The sequence below is a fragment of the Sceloporus occidentalis genome, unplaced genomic scaffold (assembly GCF_023333645.1).
Source record: "Sceloporus occidentalis isolate IW3139 unplaced genomic scaffold, rSceOcc1.0.p SCAF_33, whole genome shotgun sequence".
Classification (NCBI taxonomy): Eukaryota; Metazoa; Chordata; class Lepidosauria; order Squamata; family Phrynosomatidae; genus Sceloporus; species Sceloporus occidentalis.
In genome coordinates this window covers 5,288,472-5,311,161 of record NW_028317013.1, presented here as the reverse complement: position 1 = coordinate 5,311,161, position 22,690 = coordinate 5,288,472, and the positions used below count along the sequence as shown (strand labels likewise).

General features: G+C 38.4%; 1 protein-coding gene across 1 annotated transcript in view; it reads left to right on the top strand.

Annotated features, from left to right (window-relative positions):
* Positions 1-22,690, top strand: part of LOC149298379 (membrane-associated guanylate kinase, WW and PDZ domain-containing protein 3) — a 152,919-nt gene that overhangs the window by 99,138 nt on the left and 31,091 nt on the right. Inside the window, exons 3-7 of the mRNA XM_089487457.1 lie at positions 2,329-2,448; positions 4,520-4,732; positions 6,060-6,231; positions 6,683-6,762; positions 10,916-10,973. Of these exons, the coding sequence (XP_089343583.1) occupies positions 2,329-2,448; positions 4,520-4,732; positions 6,060-6,231; positions 6,683-6,762; positions 10,916-10,973 (643 nt within the window). The remainder of the gene's footprint in view (positions 1-2,328; positions 2,449-4,519; positions 4,733-6,059; positions 6,232-6,682; positions 6,763-10,915; positions 10,974-22,690) is intronic.

Sequence of the window (22,690 nt, the reverse complement as noted above, 5' to 3'; positions counted from 1 at the left end):
AAAGATATATCATGTCAGAACTTTTTCCACCTTTAATGTGACCTATAACGTGAACGATTCAATTGCAAACAAACTGAAATCTTTGAGGGGGGGGACACAACTCACAATAACCTGGTTGCATAAGCGTGCACAACCTCTTCTAACTGGGGCTGTGGCTCTGGCTCTGTTCAGAATTAACCAATCACATTCCAACTCACATCAAATATAAGTCATTACACACCTGCCCCCCAGGCCGCCCTGAATCTAAATTAAAGAGCCGCATGGCCGTCCATTTAAGTGGCTGATTCGGCCGCGCCAGGGCCGTCTTTAATGCGGGGCAAAAGCCTGCAGCACCTGCGGTGGGCCGGCCAGTCCATGGGCCGGCACACTGGGATGCCATTGCAGCCGATGCGGCTGCGAGTTTTAAAGCAGTGGTAATATAGATATATATTTATTTTTAAAATTACTTCGCATGGAAAGAGTTAAAATGCTGCCATTTTAAATGCCCATGGGGTGTCTACTTTTAAAAATGTATCATTTGAAGGGATAAATAGAATTGGCCGGGTTCAAAGATGTACCCAAAATAAATAGGACATGGACACAGACTGACCAGATGTTGAAATTCCAAAAAATGCACACCTCCTAAATGTGGCTGTTTACCCCCAAACAACCCAACAAACCCATGCCTGGGTGGTATCACTGTACACAGGAGATGTTGCTGAACACAAATTGGGGGGGGTTGAATTGGCCAGGTTTTAAGATGTCCCAAATAGGACATGAGAGCAGAATTTTCAACTTATCAAAATTCCAAGGTGAAAAATTGAAATTACACTCTAAACAACCCGACAAACCAATGCATGGGTGGCATCACTGTACTCGGGACATGTTGCTGAAAACATATTGGGGTGTTGTTTGGCTGTGACACATTTCAGGAGTGTTAAATTCATACCTGAATTGCAATGTGTGTGGGGAAAAGAAAGACATTAAAAAAAATTACTAGCACAAGGTTTGACAAAGGCTGGTAGTAGAATTACTGCATGGAAAGAGTTTAAATACTAGCAATCAAAATACCGTGGGGTGTCTAGTTTTCAAACATATATGGTTTGATGGGGTTGAATTGAACTTGACTGGCTTTGAAGATGTCCCATATAGGACATGAGGGCAGAATGACCATATTTGAAAGAAATCGTTTTGAATAAGCAATATGCTACTTGTACTTATTGCCCTATAAAAAAAATAAATGGGTATTTCTGCACAGATGGTGTCTCCGTTGCATATGCATTGGAGGATTCTGCAGAATACCTCCATTTATGTTTGCCTCTTCCCCTCCCCTGAGCTATCTTCCATGCAGCAAAAATAATCTCTTTGCACATGACATACAGTGCTAGTCACCTCCAGTGCTGGCTTAGCGAACACTGTGGACGAGGATCTGTTTAGACCGCTGTGTATATATATGTGAAAAGTGCTCCCATTCATTTTAATGGAGTGTTTTGTCTGTCACTGATTGACTGCTTCAAGCTTGTTTTCTTGGTTTACACACCATGTTGTCATGGTGTACACATTAATAAGTGAAAAATGTATGACAGGCCTGCTCCAAGTTGGTGTTTGTGCTTGTGATACGCTAGCACAAAACACAGAGACAGTTTGGTATATGCCTGAGCTAGATGACGGATCCGGTTGAAATGACCTTTTGTTAATCAGGAGCGAGTACCCTTAAGAAAGCAGTAGATAGTTGTTTTGTAGAGATAAATCCATATTTTATTCTTGGTCCAAGAAAAACAAGAGATGCCATCTTTAATACAATATGCTAGTTTGCATTGAAGTGCCTCCATAATATAATTTTTTGACAGATATATAAACATATATGCAGCTAACTTTCATTTCACCTTATAAACGTTGTATGTTTAACAGTCTTCATTCCTTCAATAGACTGGCTCTGTAATTTTTGTCACCATGTGGTAACCCGGCTCCCTCAGGGAAGACTAAATACATTACTATACCAAGGGCTTTCAACATTTTGGTGTGCTGGGAGAAAATGAACACCGTAATTTGAACACTGTTTGAAACAGGCAAATTGTTAGTTTTGCTACAATATTGCCCAATATTTTCCATGCCTTCCAGACTTCTTTGCATCCATTCTTCCTACATAATTCATTGCCCTAGTTTCACTAGGCAAAGTCATCTCAGAAATAAGGATTTTATGGACTTTTTTTTTCCACCCCCCTCGAATTCCCATTCTCAAGCTATGGTTATCATAGTCTCCATGGAACCGATTCTTCAGCTGAAGTTTGTCTTTATTTATTTATAGTAATGTTCTTGAAAAATCTTGTATTTTTGTTTTCTCCTTAGGTACGACCCGTTCCCCACGAGATGGAGAAGTCCCGGGAGTTGATTATAATTTTATTCCAGTTGAGCAGTTCAAAGCTCTGGAGGACAGTGGAGTGTTGCTGGAGAGTGGAACATATGACGGTACGTGATCCCCGTGATCACTTGTGTGTACATTACTGTAGCACAGCAATAACTGACATCAAGTCCAGCACACACATGCAGTTGGCTGCCGCTGCTCACATTGATTTCCAAGCAAGTGCTACAGCGCATGTGCAGAAAGTATACTTTAATGCGTTTCCTGCTTTCAATCAAGAGAAGAGATGGGAACGTGAGAAAATATAATGTTCTAAATTAAGTGGCAAATGCATTGGAGTCCATGCAAAATATATTTCAGTTTTCACTATTATTATTTATTGACTTATATATCACAAACATATTCAGCAGCACTGTTCAATGGGATTACACTTAAATATACAAGTGAAGCAGACATTTAATTTTCTGAGTTTTTTCAGTATTTTTGCTAATATACAATGGTAATGTAATCAGTAAATTACAGAAATATAGGTCATTGAACTGGTACAACGGGTACTACTTTTGTGAAGTTAACTACCGGTTACCGGATTAATTTTTAATGAGAGTATGGATTTATGGGTACTCCTTTGTTTAGATTCTTCAAGCTGGTTTAATAAATAAACTCTTAAATTACCTTCTTTATCAAGATCCCAAACTGGCAGTGTTTATTTCCCACATGAACAGGAATACCTAGTCGTCCAGTTCTTATCTGTAATTTATCAACCTTTCAATCTATCCCACTGGGATTATTTTTCTGCAAGATTAGTTAATACGATACATAGTATTACACAGTGTTACCAATTTACCATTACATAAGAAAGCTACAGGCATAAACACTTAGCCGTGCTTTGTGAATAGTCAAACATCTAGAAATACCTAGTAGGCATTTTGGTGCCTACTATCCGTTAATATTCCTTGATCCCCTGTTTTCCGTTCTGCGATCGTTTAATTTACATTGTAGTGATAACATGGATCATTGAGTTTCCTAAGCAACATGACTTTTATGGCAGCGTCACATGTGAAGCCTTTTCAGTGATTTTATACACAATAATTTAGAGCAGATTTATCACTTCTTCCAAAATGTTACACTGTGCAGTCCAATGCAACCACCAGCGATATCTTGTTTAATACAGGACAAGAATAATTTGCATTCCAAGCTCATGCAGCACTTCGACCTACAGTATCATCCTATGTTAATGCACGGAACAGACAGGAAGGCTAGCTATTATTATCGTGCTCCTTGATTTATTAAGTAAAACAATTCCCACTTACAAACTGAACAGTAAAATGGGGACCCTGCTTGCCGGCTTACCATCTAGTTATACCAGGGGTGTAAGAGGTTTGATGAGAATTGGGTGTTAGAATCATATTTCTGCTTTGCAATTGCCGTAATTGTCCACAAAAGACTTGGATGTTGACGCATGATGCGGTATTTTGTTCTGCCTCGTCCTGTTAAATGATTTTCTTCGAACGCAATTAAAATCCAATTTAACAGGGTATTTTGTGCTATTGACAAATCTACAGCACTATTTTAATTTCTCTTTAGCAAACCTGAGCAAGAACGAAAAGAAAGGTGGAAGGGTCCTAGTTTTTTAAAGCCATCCGAGATTATTATACACAAAGCAAGCAATAAAATGCATATGTTCATTCCTTTCATGCAGGCAAAGTCTTTACATTGGACTTTTACCCTTGTGGGTTTCTCTTATGGTTTTCCCCAGTGAAAATTTTTAGTTTTAACACCAGGTTAGCATAAGGGGGTCTTATAAGAATCACCACCGGTAACCTGGGTTGCTTTGCGAATTGAATCAGGTAGCATCAGTTGTCAGAAAAAGGTCAACTACTTCAAAAAGACTCTTCTTCAAAAAGACTCTTCTTGAGGATAGCCTAAAGTTTTCTTGAGTGGTGCACTTTGCAAGAAGATATGTTATTCAGTACGCTGTGAAGGTGCATCTTTCCTACAGATTCCTGCCATATGCATTTGCCCCCCCCAAGCTTTATAATGGAGGTGTCAGGGACATTAAACCGTCCCTTTAATACTACGTAACTGATGTGTCTGTCTATAAATTATTTTAATGTCTGTGTGTTATTTTTCTTTAATATAATTATTATTAACACTAAGGATAACCTATTCCCGATGTAGGTAATTTCTATGGGACACCCAAGCCTCCAGCTGAACCAAGCCCCTTTCAGCCTGATCCGGTAGATCAAGTATTGTTTGATAGTGACTTTGTCCCAGAAACTCAAAGAAAACGAACCACGTCTGTCAGCAAGATGCAGCGAACAGATTCCTCCCTTCCTGAGGAGGAAGACGAGGAGGAGAGAGAGGCTCTTAATGGCAGCAGTGGAAGCGCAGGTGAGACAAAATATAATGGATGGATATATATATATATATAATATATATATATAATGTGTTATAGAGAAAAGCTACTTTAGTGCTGTTATTGCCTTATCCAACAGCCAGCGGAATGATCCACTAAGCAAGAACGTTCAATTGGTTGCTATGGTGTTAAGACAAACATTTAAGCTTTGCACCAGAATTGATGTGTATATATAACCTCTGATTTCTTTTAAACCAAATAACCTCTAGTTTTAGAGAAACCCCATAACATATCCGTATAAAAGCCAGATATAAACGTGTAGGATCGAGGTAGAAATGTCCATAGTTATCACTCTATGATAGTCCAAAATATTAGATCCTTACTCTCTAGGTTTTAACCAGCCCTGCCATTGACACCAGGCATGTTGCAAAAGCACTTACATGTATTTGAGCACAAGTTACTCAGATTTGTACCAGCAAACATGGAGTGAGAAAGATCAGAGCACCAGAGTTTGTCTTCTAAATTTGATCACAAGGATAAAAGTTAAGCTCATAATATAAACCATAGAAAAGTTTACATAGAGGCATTTTTGATTTTTGTCTTTCTAAATAATGAGGGTGTTGCTACATGCAAATGAACATGGTTTGCTATTACTTCATAGCACATAGATGTCCAGGTGCTTTTTGCTGCTGCAGACAAATGTTGTTGAAATATAGTCAGCAAGCTGCTAGTTTTATGGCAACACAAAATACATTACTTCCAAATGATTCAAAATAATAGTTTTGGCTGTTGACACAAATTTGCCATGATCTTATTTTTTATATAGATATAACTATTAATGTGACCCTGGGAATTACCAATCATTTTCCTTTAAAGAAACCCCCTTTTACCAGCATCATTATTAAAATTGACTATTTTTTCATTTAAATACCAATTCTTATTGCTTTGTCATACATACACATTTAAAAGTGATTCAAGAATTACTGGGGTAATCCCATTCTGTTTGATGCCTTAATCTGCATCATTGTATTTAAGGATACTACATAAATCAGAAGAAATATAAAATGAAAGATAACCATCCTCAAACCCAAAATGTGTGTGTGTGTGTGTATGTATGTATGTGTATGTATATATATATATATATATATATATATATATATATATATATATATATATATATTATAGCCAATCTGCACATACTATGTTCTTTTCCTTGGTAAAGTAAATTGCTTCCACCAAAATGCTGTGGATATAGTATAAAGATTTACAATATAATTGTTAAAATTCAGTTTTAAACATTCAAAGTGATTATGTTTGACCTTTAGATGACTGACCCCACAGTGTGACTGTTATTTATTCCAGAACATAGGGACAGACAGGAACCCACAGAATGGGGGAAGGTTGTTCCAAGTTACAACCAGACCAACAGCAACATGGACTTCAGGAATTACTTGACTCGAGAAGAAAACCTGGAACCTCTGCCCAAGAACTGGGAGATGGCCTACACCGAGGCTGGAATGATCTACTTTATTGAGTAAGCCCACATACACACAACTCACCATGACATTGAGAATTGATTTGATAAGTTGTACTACAAGCAACAACATCACCAATTCCAGGGAAAAGTTCTATTCTTGAAGTACATTTGGGGACATTTCATTACTTTACTATAGATCTTCCATGTTTAACTTAATTGCCCATAAGTATTTAATGGAGGAGTTGGTCATCCTTTTATTGTGTGCAATCATAGTTGCATGGAGCACAGATGTAGCTGTGAATGCTTTGTAGTCCTCTTCCATGTACCTCTTTCCTACAGTCTCCCTTGCGTTTTAGATTTTAGGATGTGGATCCTTTGTTATTGAAGTTATTAGCTTCTAGAAAACTATGCAGTAATTGCCTGTTATATATTTGTTCTTCGCTCTTTAATAAATATATTTGTTCTTTGCTCTTCAATTGTGTCAGATTTGCTGTTCTTCCTTTTTCAGCCACAACACCAAAACCACTACATGGCTAGATCCTCGACTCTGCAAGAAAGCCAAAGCACCAGAAGATTGTGACGATGGAGGTAATGTGAAAGCTGTAAAGAGGCATACAAATGTATTCAAAGCTAAATCATCATTAACATATGGCAAACTGACATTTATACAGTATTTAGCTATTGTGTTCTTACTTTTCAAGCCAAGTGGCAAAACATAATTATATTCTCCATCTCATCCTCCTGCATGGGCCACTGAGATGAGGGCATAGTAGATGTTGATACATAGTCTACTGGCTAATATCTTCAATTTAAGTGCACCCTTCTCCCCCTCCTAAGGGCTGCATGTTAAGGGCAGAATCATATCCCATCATTTCCCTGACCTGTTCATTTTAGAATCTTATATCAGCACCTACCTGCCTTGAACATCTACTTGTACTTACCCTGCGCCCTTTAGTTTATCCCACTTTTATGCTGGGCACCTCACCTCGATTCCCTCCTCCTTTGTGTGAACAATTGACCAAAAAACTGGTTAACTGGCTTTGATTCAAAACCCCATCTGTCATTTTGGAGTTAATACTTAAACCCATTCAGTGTATATATATCAGAAACTGGTATGTTGGGTTCGGAGGCCTCATTCAACGCCGCATTGCATGACCTTGCTGGAGTAGTCCGGTGGCTCACCGAGCGAACTGCATCAAAGACCGGCTGAGGCTTTGCAAGGTTGTGTGTGTGTGTGTGAACATGTCTTTGTTTGGGTATGCTTTTATGTCTGGGTGTGTCTGTCAAGCCTCTGGATTTACTAACTTCACCCCTTAACAAGGCATACATTATACCAAATTAACCCACAAATCCTGCCTGTATCCCCCCAGGTAGTCTGGCACTACTCACGATTTTGATACTGGATTTGTGAGATATCCGAATTAAAATATCTATCTCTCTATAATATATTTATATATATATATATATATATATATATATATATATCAACCCACCCCAGGCAAACAACACACACATATATATATTCTCTAGAAATTAGGAAAAAATAACTCTCTTAGGGTTTGTGGATATCAATACTAGAGCTCAAAGACGGATTTGGATTATTAATATTTTAATAACAAAAAGACAAATCCTACAAGACATACAAAAGAAAAACAAAACAGGCAAACAGTTCTTAATAACAATGGGATTTAAACACAGGACCCTCAAGTTTTATCAATAAGCAGGCCTGTGGAAACTTCTTAAGTCCAGATGGTATCTTACGATGTTGTTCCAATGAGAGTAAAATGTGGAGTTCTTCTTTGAGGTCGCGGCATTGCCCCTAAATCTTTTCAAATATTTTTATTAAACATTACCCATGTGGCCAAATGACCAATTATATAACACATTCTTTTCCAAGAAATAATTTCCTTCTTTGATCTGCCAATAACAAAAGACGTGGTAGGGTAAAGGTGATGGAAACCCCTCCACTTAAGCTAGGAATGGAATTCCTATAACTAAGGATCCTTATCAGTTGGGCCATGAATCACCACAGGTTGGCTGTGGTTGAGTTGCTTCTTCCTAAGCTTCCACTTTCCAATTATACCACTTACAGTTAACCGTTGAATATCTAGCTGGGATGAAATTTCACAAACTGAATTATAGCAAAGGTGGCATCCTATCACAGTACCACGCTTGAATTCACTGAGCTCTTCACATTTCAGACTGCATAGTTAGGTGCTTGATTTTATACACCTGTGGCAATGAGTCTAATTGAAACACCTGAAATACGTGTGTGTGTTAAAGTGTCTTTGTCTGGGTATGCTTGTGTGTCTGGTTTGTGTGTGGTGGGTATATAAGTGTATGTGGGTATTTTAGTTTGTAAACGTATTTTTGTCTGTGTGTGATAGTGTGTGGGTTTGTTAAATATGTGTTTGGATATGTTAGTGTGTGTCTGGGTATGTTAGTGTGTGAGCATGTGTCTGGGTATGTTAGTGTGTGAGCATGTGTCTGGGTATGTAAGTGTGTGTGTCTGTGTATTTTAATATTAGTGTATGTCTGGGTATGTTTGTGAAAATTTTTTATCATGTGAACATGTGCCTTTTGATATGTTAGTGTGTTTATCTGGGTATGTTAGTGTGTGTTTGTGTCTGGATATGCTAGTCTGTGAGTATGTATCTTTGGGTATGTTACTGTGTGTCTGGTTGTGTTAATTTGAGTATCTGGGTATGTGTGCATGTGTGTGTATTTGGGTATGTTTAGTATGTGTGTTTGGGTGTCTATATTAGTGCGTGGGTGTCTAGTAGTGTTGGTGTGAGTGTCTGGGTGTCTTTGTTATTGCTGAGTGCCTGCGTGAGTGTTTGTCTGAATGTGTGTTTTTAAACTGGTTTTGCATTTTTGCCAAATTAACCCTGTATTAACATGCATTACTCAGCTAGAAGACCATATTTTCTTTCAACGAGAAATGAGAGCGGTAAAACACTTTCTAAATAAATAAAATGATCCTTTTAACCTTTGATTATCTAACACAATGTGCCATTGGAACACTGGAGCAATGGTTGATGATAAAGGGCATCTGTAGATATTCCATTAAAAATCAGTTGTTTCCAGCTACAATAGTAGTTTACAACATTAACTGTATTTCTGATTCATTTGATGTCATTTTAATGGACAAAATTTGCTTTTCTTTCAAAAACTAGGAATTTTCTTAGTGACAACAAACTTTTAAACAATAGTGTATGTGTATACCAAAAGAACATCCCTCTTCACTTCCAGTTCACCATAATCGGATAGTTATTCCTCCATGTTATGTGATTTCTTACTTTTTGTTGCATTGCTTTCTTTGGTGGCTGCAGATTGGTTCTTTCAGCCACCTGGAAATGATGATTGTTCTTTTTCCTGGGGAGCTGATTCCAGATGTCTGTCAGATAGCAGCATTAGGTATCCATGCATGCACATGGACTACCACTTATACACAGCCATTATGGCTAGGCTAAAGAATAACCCAGATGGCACCCTATTATGGTGCTGGTGCTCTACGCTGCTGGACAGACTGACTCCACTGAAAGATGAGGAGTTTAGGAGTTCTGTAGTTGAATATAGCAACATTCCGTATCGGAGCAAAATTTCCTATACAATGCATACCCTGCTTCATTTGATATACCGGCAAATGCACATTGTCATGCGTTGGCCTTAAAATGACGTCAAGTATCCCACTGCTCCTTTTGTACTTAGAATTATTTGCTCAATAGAACTTGGGTCAATCACTAAACCAACCAGTGAGTTACTTTCCAGCTTTCCCCATGTTAAAAGCCACAAGCAGGTCAGTATTTCAGATCTGGTTTGCTACTGTACCGTTGGAAATCACTGTATCGCGGCTCAACTCCTTTCTGTAGTTTATGTAATTTCCTCTCCGAAATTAGCATTCCTGCCCAGCTGTGCGAGAACATCATGTACACTTAAGCAGAAGCAACCCAAGGCGGTGAGAGAGAAATCTTCAAAGAGATGAAGTACACGATGATTCATTGTGCTCAGCCAGCAGGATACGTGTCACGTTCTGCTTATCTGTATTTAATAATTAGTAGCAGTCTATCGGAGGGACCACAGACTGCTTGAGCGCTAGCAGCGTAATGCACAACAAACAAGCTATTTATTCTTAAGAGAGTCACTTATGATCAGAAAGTCCTGCCCTTCACTTGGCTTACCATACATTTATCCCACCACATACATTATCACTGTAAGAAAGCACAGCGTACTAGTGATGTGCGTACTTGTGATGTCCGTACAAAAATATAGTTTTACAAAGGAACATAAGAAAAAGTGATATAAGCAAGCCAGGCATGGGCTAACAAAACTGGTGGCACCAGTAATGGATCCGTGTAAAAAAAAATATATAGAGATTTAGATTATAACACCGGATACTTTTGTGTTAAATAAATGACAATGGAAAAGCTGCGGCGATCTTCAACTGCTGGTCAGGGCCTCCAATTAAACTCCCAGTCCTGTCTATGCATGCATAAAAAAATCACCCATCCCGCATAACCGGCATAAAGTAGCACTTTTTAACCAGGGCAAAGTTTTTTTGGAAAAAAAACTCTGATGCATGCATTATATGTATTATGTGACCACGATGCGTGATGTCAGTGGCTGGAAACTGCCAGATTATGTCTACAGAATTTTATGTATGATTATCCAAAGTACTCTTCTATTTCTGCCACATCCACTGTTTTATATATATAGATATATTTTGTTTCCACAATTGTAGAACTTCCCTATGGTTGGGAGAAGATAGAAGACCCACAGTACGGGACCTATTATGTCGAGTGAGTAAATCAAAATATTGCTTGTTTTGCAAAAGAAAAACAATGTAATAGATCACAGCGCCAATCAAGCTGGCAACTTGGCTAAAACGAATCATTCATTTTGATGATGAAAAAATATAACAACCGGCAAGGAGATCGAACTTTGTTTTCATTGTCTTCATTTGTCCACGTCCATTAAGTTGAAATCTGATTTCATGTCTGTGCTGATCTATCTTCTTACAAACTGCATGGTGAAGCCAATGTAGGGTAGCATTATCACATACGCTATTGGAAAAATAATTTTGTGGTCTGTGTGTGGTGAAATGTGTATTAGAGCTGCAAAATATAGACTTTTCACATAAAACGGCTTTATTTTAGTTATGCTAAATTGCCAGTGGAACCATGGGCCTTCAGATGATAGATATCGTGTTTGGATTGCAAACAGAGCATTGATAATGCAGGCCTGCCGTTGGTTTATGAATGCAGGCATAAATGTTCAAGCTGCAAACCAAAAGGTAGAAAATAAACACCAGGTAGTGGGTCAAAAGATAAGTAAAAAATAAGATAAAATACTTCCCGCAGTACTGCAGCGGCCCAAATAACACTCCTCTCAGTGTTCAACAGAAAAAGACACGGATGTAGGGGCGCATGTACATGTGGGGAAGAAAAATAAAGAGATAATAGTGCAATAATATCAAGTAAATAATATAGTGTAGATGTGTAGTGGGTGCACTCACAAAATACAGATGGTATACAGGCTCTTCAGAATAAAATGTTCTTTATTTCTTCTATTTCTAAAATGGATATAAAAGAGAAAGGCCAATGGTGCAGTATCCTCCTGTCGTGTTGTAGGAAAATTGGAATACACTTACAGGATAGTAGATTTTGCCAGGCACTTCAACTCAAAAAGTTCAGGGGTTAAGGTAAATATCCAAAACGCACTGCTTCTATCAGGTAGTCCTCAGGTACTTCTCAACGCGTTTCGCCTCTCGGCTTCCTCAGGAGAAAATCAATAGATTCGGCTTTTTATCTGCAGTAAATGTTCAAGCTGAAAGCTTCCTCAGAAGGATATCGACATGATAATGACATGAGTTCAGAGGAGGGCTACTAAAAGGTAAATGGTTTGCAGGAAAAAGATGTCTTAATACGTATAGCTTTGGAAGAAGCAAAGAGAGAGGAGATGCAATAGAAACAATTGTATAAATAAAGGGATACAGAAAGTAAAGGAGGGACCTTTATTTAAAAGGAGAGAATTATTAGAGCAAGAACTCCCAATCTACAAGTAGTGGTTCAGAGGCTTAGATGTAACGAGGGAAGTTTAACTTTACTGAGAGGGTGGTAGGTAAGTGTGACATCCTCCTAGCAGAAGTGATAGAAACAAACACAGGATAGCGATTTAAACATGTATTGAATAGGCGTATGGATATCCTCAATCTGAGATGGAATTAAGGACTGTTGGCAGGCAGACTGGAATGACCAAATGGTTCTTATCTGTCATCACAGTACGTGTTTCTTTATCAAGATCATCTCATCCCATAATGCACATGCAGTCTCCTTCCTGATTGGAGGGTTCCTGGGAAATAAGGAATTTCAAGACAAGAAAGGGGTTAATTAGCATATGTATAATATGGAGTAAATGCATGTTCTGATGGCGCATTTAAATAACATACCAATGTTTTTCTTTTTGTATTTTTACTGCCCATTTCTTGCATGGTATGCACAACTAGCTCAAAGTATACTCTACTCAATGGTATACAATGTTTATTGTCTAATTGCTTAATTGCAGCAGAACTAATTGTGCCACTACAATAATATTTAAAAAGGCATTTTGGTGGAACATATGGATAGTAAAATACAGTTGCAACATAGAGTGATATACATCATAATGTTAAAGCAATATATCAATAGGGTAATTACAACTTTACAGTTTATACAAACAAAATGAATACGAAGACATACATTTAGTTACATTAGAAATTAAAACTACATGTGACCTTAACAAGCATACAGTTACCAGAAATACACCTTCTGGCCACAGGAGACTCCGCAGCCCTATAGGTCCTGGGTATCTGCAAGAGTTCTGGACCTTTTTTGTTACCTGTCTCATTCCAGTTGAATGATCAAACCATGACTGAAGTCTCTCCAGCCGTGGTTGTCACGGTCAGGACTACTTGCCAAGCCGTGACTGTGTGGAGGGCGTGGGCATGAAGGGGTTAATAGCACCAGGCCTCTGGATTTACTAACTTCACCCCTTAACAAGGCATAAATTACACCAAATTAACCCCCAAATCCTGCCTGTATCCCCCAGGTAGTCTGCCACCACTCACGATTTTGATACCGGATTCGTGAGAAATCCGAATTAGAACATTTATCTATATATATATATATATATATATATATATATATATATATATATATCAACCCACCCTGGGCAAACAACATATATATATATATCCTCTAGAACTTAATAACAATATGGTAACGTGTTTTCCTCTCTTAGGGTTTGTGGATATCAATACTAGAGCCCAAAAACAGACTTGGATTGTTAATATTTTAATAACAAAAAGACAAAGATTACACAGTGCCAGAATTACAAAAACAAGACATACAAAATAAAAATAAAACAGCAAACAGTTCTTAAAAACAAAGGGACTTAAACACAGGACCCTCACTCTCGAGTTCCTCCAATAAGTAGGCCTGTGAGAACTCCTTAAGTCCAGATGGTTTCTTACGATGTTGTTCCGATCAGAGTATATCATGGAGTTCTGCTTTGAGGTTGCTGCATTGTCCATAAATCAGGCTCTTTTGCAAGAAAACGCCCCTCTGACCACATGACTGATTATATGACACCTTTTCCAAGAATCGGGTCCCATCTTTGATGTGCCAATAAGTTATGGTGGGGTAAAGGTGATGGAAACCCCTCCACTTAAGACAGGAATGGAATTCCTATAACTCAGGGTCCTTATCAGTTAGGCCATGAATCACCACAGGGAAGATGACACCTCTAGCCAGAACAGATACAGAGGGCATGCACAAAGAAACACATTTAAAGCAACCTCAGATTAACTCATTGAATGCTTAAACAAAGAAACTAACCACCTCTGCTGGGGTTACCCTTCCATGTATTCACTATATTCCATGAGTCAATCATGACAGTGGTCTAAACCAATCTGAGAATACCTGGTCATATGGGAGGTGCTATGTAAATGCCCACTACTGACCATGAAGTAGGCTTTTGTGCTTTTCCATTGACCGTGTGACCTGCTATTATTGCCAATATGGTCAGTCAGTATTACCAAAGATCACGGAAGCCCCTTAAACACAACAGGAGCAGCAGCCACTGCCTTGCTGGCTCTCACCATGATGTTAAGGGGGAACATGGGCGCAAATGGTTAACTGTAAAAAAAAAAACAGCCTGTGGGCTCACTAGCCACTCTACCAGAGCAATTATACCTTAACCTCATACCTTTTCACTCCCGACCCAAGAACTTTATTCGCTGCCACCACCAAGTTCTGTTAAACGTATTTAAAAATACCTATAGAGTATAAAAAACCATTATAAAAATAAACAAGTATAAAACACAGAAAACAATCTATGGGAATCTCCAGATGTTAAGTCTCTTGTCATGTTCCAGGAAATTGTTATAGCGTTGTACAGTGTTAGCCATAGAACATAGTACGGGTTATTACAAGTGTGCAGGTACCAAACACCCCTATCAACCTGATGGCTAGGTGACCTATTCTTACTTCTTAGAACCTCTTTAACTCTCTCCTGCCTTGTAACATAACATTCTGGAGGTCACACTGCCAGCACACAGAACATCTTCATGTTCTGATTCTGTTATGGAAACTTAACCATATTTCTCAAATCATAACTGAAGATGCTATGTGCTGCTTCCCCTCTGTGACCCTTGTCCCCTGTAGGATTTTATGACGCACGGGACAGGACATCTGGCATCTTTTGACAATGACCTGCTTGAATGTTCGTCTAAGCCTGGATTCCAGATAATCTTTATGGCATGATGTGACTTAAGAAAAACTATATTTTCTCTTCTTTGACTAGTATGCCTTGTTTACCCTTAAACATAGGCGTTTTGCATGACACCAGATAACAAACTCCATTTTCAGTAACCATCATCCTCCGTAAAAGCTTCATTGTGACATTCTGTATGATACAGATCATCAATAAAAAAATGTCTTACAGCCCCCTCTAGAAAAACTGGTGCTCCTTAGGCTTATATGGGGACTCCAGTCCAAGAAGAGGAAAACTATGTATCTGGTTGCCACTGTGGCCCTACCACTTTTACCTTTCTTCACATAATAAAGGGGAAGACAAGATAGAAGAAAAAAAAAGATATCTCTGATAGATCAACAGTTGAATTGCCGGACCCATAAAACTCTAAGAGTTAGAGAATGTGTGCCTATCATCCTGTAATGGTGCATGCAATTTATGTTGGCAGTACTGCTGTCGGTCCTCTTTGGAACATACGGGAATGTAGGTAGGGCTCCAACACCCATATTAGGTTTGGTCTCATGAAACAGTGCAGTTTAAGGTTTTGTGAATAAATACCCATTTGGTTTTCTGGTTTTTGGTCCTGGTTTTTGGCCTGGTGTCTAACTCCATTAGTCACTAAAAGTAGAAGAAAAGGTTCATTTAGAGGTCATTCCCAATGGTTTCGACAGAAACGCTGAAGATCCAACCTGTATTAGCTTTATGTGCTGCGAAGACAGCATAAAGCCGGTTATTTGGCCTGTCACACGAGTAAAACCTGAACTAGGGATATTTGTTCAAGTTGCCTTGTTTGCACAAGTCGCACCTTTTCTTAGAATAGGTCTATTATGACATTTTGCACAATTATACCCTCGATGTTGCAAATGGGAGCTTCAAGATTAAAATTAGGTAAATTAAAAAGCACCGCAAGTGCTCACGCCTTTGTGTTTTCTCTCCTAGTATTAGCTATAACCATACCACTAAATTTACCGTTATATTGTAACATATAAAGTGAAGCTAGCTCACAACCCAGCAGAGTGAAGTTCCAAATGGTTCCAGGCAAACATTAACTGAGATTTTCTGTTAATGCACTTTGAGAGTCCATTAGCATTCATTTTACCCTGGGCTTTGTCTTTATTGCCATGTTCTGAAATTAAGAGACAGTTGTGGCATATTTAAAGGTCACAGACTGTTCCTTTAATAAATTCAGATTTAGCCATGTCCTGTGGTGGGGGGGGGGGGAGACTGAAATCTTAGTTATAGAATATCTGCATGTATATATAACTATTTATAAAATGTTCAATGTGTGTTTATTTTCATTGGGTTTATGGAAAAGTGGACAAATGTATGTGTACTTTAGGAGTCAGAAAAAATTCATCTGTAGTACAGCACAAAAGATTATGCATCAGCAGTAAAATCTTAAATAGCACGTATGCCACATTTTATTTACCAAGACACAAATGCGCCAACATTTCTGGGATATTTGCCTCTTTCTCCGTGCACCCGCTGTATGAGACTCAAAGCCCAGACAGACATATACAGTATGTAGCCATTCAATCACTTCACAGCGTGATGAAGGCTAAGTGAGGTTATGAAGGTATCTGTACACCTTGCAAACACTTTGGTAAATAACTGCTGGCATTTTAAGCATACATATACTCTGACATCTCTTCCCTCGTCTGCCTATAGTATAAGGGGCTTTTGTTACATTTTTAAACTCTGGAACTTGTATGTAGGATTTCCCTTCACTGGGAGTAAGGGGCCTAGGCCAACCTAAAAAAAAAAAAACAATTTTCCCTCCTCCACCAAATTTCCCAGTTGCCACAGTGCAGTCAGGCAGGTAACGTTCTCCTGGCGTCTGCCAAACCCAGCGGGGTTCATCACTCCACAGAACCTCCAGAGTCCAGTGGTGCCGTGCTTCACACATCACAAGATCCAACGCTTGGCATTGTACATGGTGATGCGAGGCTTCCATGAAGCTGCTCGGCCATGGAAACCCATTCCATGAAGCTCCTGTCGCGCAGTTTTTTTGGGGGGTGATATTAAAGCCAGTGGAAGTTTGAAACTCGTCAGCTATGGAATCAGCATGACGTTGGCGACTTTTACCTCAGCACTGGGTGACCACACTCTGTGACTTTACGTGGCCATACGCTTTTCTTGCTCAGTTGCTGCTGTTCCTAAACACTTTCACTTTTCAATAATACCACCTGTTTGTAAATGCAGGTTGCATGGCTAGGTGCCTGATTTTATACACCTGTAGCAATGGGTCTGATTGAAAAAATTCCATAATTAAGAATTGTGTCCATATAGCGTGTGTGTATATATATATATATATATATATATATATATATATATATATACATATTATTATTATAATTGTCATCTTTTATTCATATAGCTGCAACACTTTACGCAGCACTTTTTACAAAACATATATTCGGTATATAAGGCTAGAACTGAGAGACTAAGACAAACAGATACGTTAGGCAGAAAGGGCCCTGCTCATAAGTTTACAATCTCTATACACACAGAACCGTGTGTGCATTTTCTTCTTTTTCGTGCATGACTTGTGAAGCTATGTGTGTCGAGAGCTGCGGGAGCAGAGAATGAGTTGTCTAACTGAATGAGTACTGGCCTTTATAATGTGCGTGTTTATGACAGCTTAGCAAAAAGCCCTTGTTCCCCTCCGGAGCTGCCAACTTGGCAGCTTGCAATCATGACAGCGTTAGAACCAAGATAAATGCACACTAGCTGACAATATAATTTTTGGAGAGGCTAATCATGTTCACCGCTGCAAAGCCAGGCAGTGCTCCTGCATCCAAAAGTCCAGAAACCCACAATATGCAGGTCCTCATTGTTAACTGACTCACAAGTTTGGGCCATACTTACATTTGTTGCAGGGACGTCCAAAGTCAAAAGAGGTTAATACAATGAAGCTGGCATAATTTTCTCGCTTTTCCCATTTAAGTGAATCCTGAGTTTCGGGGCAAGTTTTACAAAAATAATAATAATATTCTTGACCTTCAGTGTTGAGTGAAGCTATAATAAACAGTGTGGCACAGTGGCATTTAGAGGGTTAAAAGGCTTATGGGGCACAGTGACATTTAAAGGGTTAAAAGGCATATCATGGGGCACAGTGGCATATAGGGGGTATAAGGCATTTCTGGGGCAGAGTGGCAAGCCTGGAGGCAGATGTGCATAACTGGGGGGGCAGGTTGGAAAATAAAAGGAAATAAAAACAAACAAAAAAATGTCTTAATCATAGCTTTTATAAAAAAAAAAAATGGTTTACATGAATTAACATTTACTGGAAAAACATTTTTCCTATAGGGTCGTCTTATATTCAGGCTTTTTCTTTTTTCCTAAATTAATATTCAGATTTTGGGGGGTTGTCTTATAATCAAGCAAATACGGTAATAACATATTTATAACCCTTTTTTAACTTTCCGTGTTATACAGAGGGCTGTCTGGTAAGCAGACATATATGAGAATGATTCGCATATTCTTTAGTTGTGGCACTTGATTTGATTAACGTTTTGAATATCTTCTCAGGTGTTAAAGGGGTTCAAGCAAAGTATGTGTTTCCTATCTACCTTCTTGTTCTAACTTTGAGCCAACCAGAAACTTGGATGCCCCTTACATAGTTAGTCATTTTGTCCCCTGGAGGCCTGTGACACACTGCAATGCAGTTTGATTTTTTTATTGCATATTAAAACTAGTGATTCACTGTGATTGCATATGGCGTTAACCTGTTCTGAGTCAAGGTGGCTTTCATTATTTACCAGCCATGGCATTTAGAAGCAAATCTGAGTTTCCATAGTAACAGGAGCCCCCTTGAGCGATCTGATATGGAGGACATTTCACCTGGAATAAACAGAACTAAGATGTCATGTGAACTTTTCTTTTTGGCAGTGTATATACACATATATTTTTTGCTCCATTGAAGACAACGGGGGCATGTTTGTCATTCCTGATCCTTGCACGGTTTTTATTATTATTATTTTTTAATGTGCGTATAAACGTCCTCTAAGATGCCACTATCTATTGGAGCCATGAAGATTTCCCAGCCTTCTGTCTCATCTGGTGAATAACAGAAATACCGCTTTGCATGGAAAGGTTTCCGGCAGCCTGGGGACCTGTCTGTTACACATGTAGGAAGCTGAGGCCAAAGAATATTTACCAGAATAAATGCCGCTTTGTATTGCTTTATACGTATATCTAATTGGCGTAATCAATATTAATAATTATTAAAAAAAACTTTGGGACATGCATGAATGGGAAGATGGTGTCCTAACAGCATGTATGTCTGGTAGCAGAAAAGAATCGTTTTAGAATTTTGGCTTTCTATTACATTTCGGGTTTTATACATAATATACATACACTACTATGTAGGGAGGCAGTCATTGTGCCTCAATAAAAAAATAATCCCAGCTAGTAATCCTTATCTGTATCAAGGTCTGGTATTGTGTTTCTAAAGGTTGTAAATACTTCTTACTCACAGTCCCACAGGTAGAGACCATATATGAGCATGGAGCTGTACACCTGAAGCATCTACGAAAACATTTTTGAACCTTACATTTCTCATTGGTCCTGCCCATCACAGGCCGCAGTAAGAACCATCTGGCCCATGTAGCCTGCTGTAAAACACATAGTTCAGCCACATTAAGATAAGCAATGCAGCCTCTATAAGCACATGTGGATATTATAAGGCAGACAAGTACTTTTGTGGCCACACGTGACCAGGAACTTTGGTCTACTTTTTCAGGGACAGTGTGTCACCGACAAGGCGTGCGATAGTGATTGGTGCATATGTGGCATTCTGTGTAATGTTCTGTTAATTCCTGTTTTACTTTTACCTGCATCTTACAAACTCAAGATTTGAAGCTTGCGAGCTGGGCCCTCTCTACCTAATGTATCGGTTTGTCTTAGTCTGTCAATTCTCATCTTGTCCAGACCCCTTGAATATATGTATTGTATTAAGCGCTGCGTAAAGTGTTGGCGCTATATAAATAAAAGATAATAACAATAACTGTTGAAGAAGAATACAAGGATATATGATACTATATCCTGGCATTCCACTCCAAAAGGGGGCAGTGAGGAGCAACGATTGATGTCTGCTGAGTGGACGAGAGATCTTCTCAACACCTGGCTCATGATCGCTGTTGCAAAAATTAGGTGGCTGAGTGGGACAGTGGAACAGTGCCCAAAAATTGTCCCCACAAAACAGGACACTAGGAATGTGTACCGTTTTAATTTCTTGTTTTAGCCACTTTAAGATGTTCTCATAAAAAATACCCCAAACTAATGCTATTGCATATTCAGTTTGTGTGTAAATGACGCTGGGAAGCATATTTAATTATGCCCCCTGTACATGCTATGTAGCATTCCCATTGAACGCGCTGAAAATAGCAGCTGTCATGCACACGTGTATGTCATGTATGGCTGCCACTGTTACAATTCATTACGTAAGTTCCTGTTTTAAGCAAGGGAGGAGGTAAATTAGGAAGAAGTCTCATTTTGTCACTTCAGTAACTAAAGAACGCATCACATGCTCTGATTTCCAATGTATATTTTGCATCAAAATATGGCTGGGTGGACCTTTTCATTACATGCACAGCCAACATCAGGTACTAAGTAGCCTTGGCACCTGATTGACCCTTAAAGAGAGAAATTGAGCATCTACTTTGTCTAAATAGCTCTAGGTCAATGGTTTTATGCTCATTATCTCTTGCTTTATGTTCTGTTGTTTTCCCATCCAATATAATTGTGCGCTCTGTTTTGAAAACCCCATCCACGCTGAATTAGCATAATCACATGAGTAATTTTTCTTAAGCACATAAACATTACTTGGCCTGGATACTCATATATTATTTATTATTTGTTCCCCATATATAAATGTGGTCATGCTGGATTAACTAAGCCCTGCAAAGGGTATGAATCATGCTATCATGGTACCGTTAATAAATGGGTTGACATTGTACTCTGTCTTCTGCTCTTTTGACCAAGGAGAGATGCCTCTATTTTGAGCTCTAACTCTTAGCTTCAAGTGCTTCATAATCAAACCAAAAGTCCATTACCGCTGTTGAAAGTATATACTACAGAGCAAAACCTTTTATTCAGCACTGTGTATCATCAGTTCTAGAACACGCTGCTTTAAAGAATGAAATAGTAAAATACATTACATGGAAAATGCTTATTTTTTCAAAGAATTATCTTGAGCGTAATATCATTTTTAATAATTTTTTTTAGTAGATTTTTTCTTTCTTTAAAGGGACAAGGTAATATTCTAGGAAGCCTCACAAAAGAAGATTGCATATAAACATATTTTGTGATGATTTTAATATGCAGTCTTCTGAAAAAACTAAATATGAAGAAGCTCCTCTGTGATTCTACATTTTGAAAGCGCTTCCATTTAAATAATATACCCCCTGAAGAGTTGTTTGTATGTAAATATATCATGCGCAAGGAGATTTGTCCAGCTGAACACATCTCCTGCACGGCAAATAGCTGGGGAACAGAGAAAGGGTGTGTATGGGGGTACTCCCTTACGAAAAAATTACTGCATTTTTTCTGAAGTAATACTGCAGTTTTTTGGACATGAAAAAACTGCAATACTGCACTTTTACTGCACTTTTACTGCATTTGTACTTCACTGTACTGCAGTTGTACTGCAGTTATTTTTGTACGGAAGTACAAATGCAATAAAGCTGCAGTACATTGAAGTACAACTGTAGGTTTGCAATATATAAAAAAAAAAGCAGTAACACTGCAGTACAGTGAAGTACAAATGCAGTAAAAGTGCAGTATTGCAGTTTTTTCATGTCCAAAAAACTGCAGTATTACTTCAGAAAAAATGCAGTAATTTTTTTGTAAGGGTTTTTCAGTATCCCCATACGTGGCGAACACACAGGAATTTAAAGTGACTGCATTAACGTGTGTATGATGGCTGGAGTGTTACTTTTAAAGGCTTCTGTTCCATTTAAGCAAATGATTAATTGCACTCAATAGCAGGCACTCAAAAGTAAATAATCTGTAGCAGATATAGCTGTCCATTCTCATAAGCAACACAGAAACCTCCAAGAGCCTTTTTGACTTTGTCTTCTGTTCGAAAGTCATCAAAATAGATGGAGCAGCACCTTTAAAAGGACCAATACACTTAGAATACAAAGTAGATATAGTTGTTTAGAATTAGGTGGATTTAGTACCCAGTGGCAAGTGCTGCATAAATGTTCAAATTCAGTATTGTGATATACTTTGCCTGGGGCTTGGATGTCAGACTAATACTGAATTGGCTGAGGTGTTTGATCTGGTTGTCTCTGTTGCCTGCATATGAATATTTAACTACGTCTGAGAGTAAAATCTCTGAGCAAACTATAGTTGGTTGCTGTAATTTCCTGCTGTTTTTGGAACACCAGGGAGTGGAATTAAATGTGCAGAACTTATTGTATTCCATTTAAAAAATAACGATATCCTCATTGAAACGACTTTTGTGAATTTTAAAGTCATATTCTCCTAAAGTGGTCTTTGAGAGATTTGCGAGTGCGATAAATTAGACACTAAATTGTAGAAATGCGTCACTAACAACACATGAAAGCTATGATACTCATTTCCTCTGTCCTTCTTTCGTCTCTTGATATTCCTTTTTTTTGGAACTCTGTTTCCCCTTTTTTCTGAAAACTTGAAAGTCACAATAACTTTTTTAGAAACAGCGGAAAGTATGGTCATAAATGTAATTGTATAAATAAAA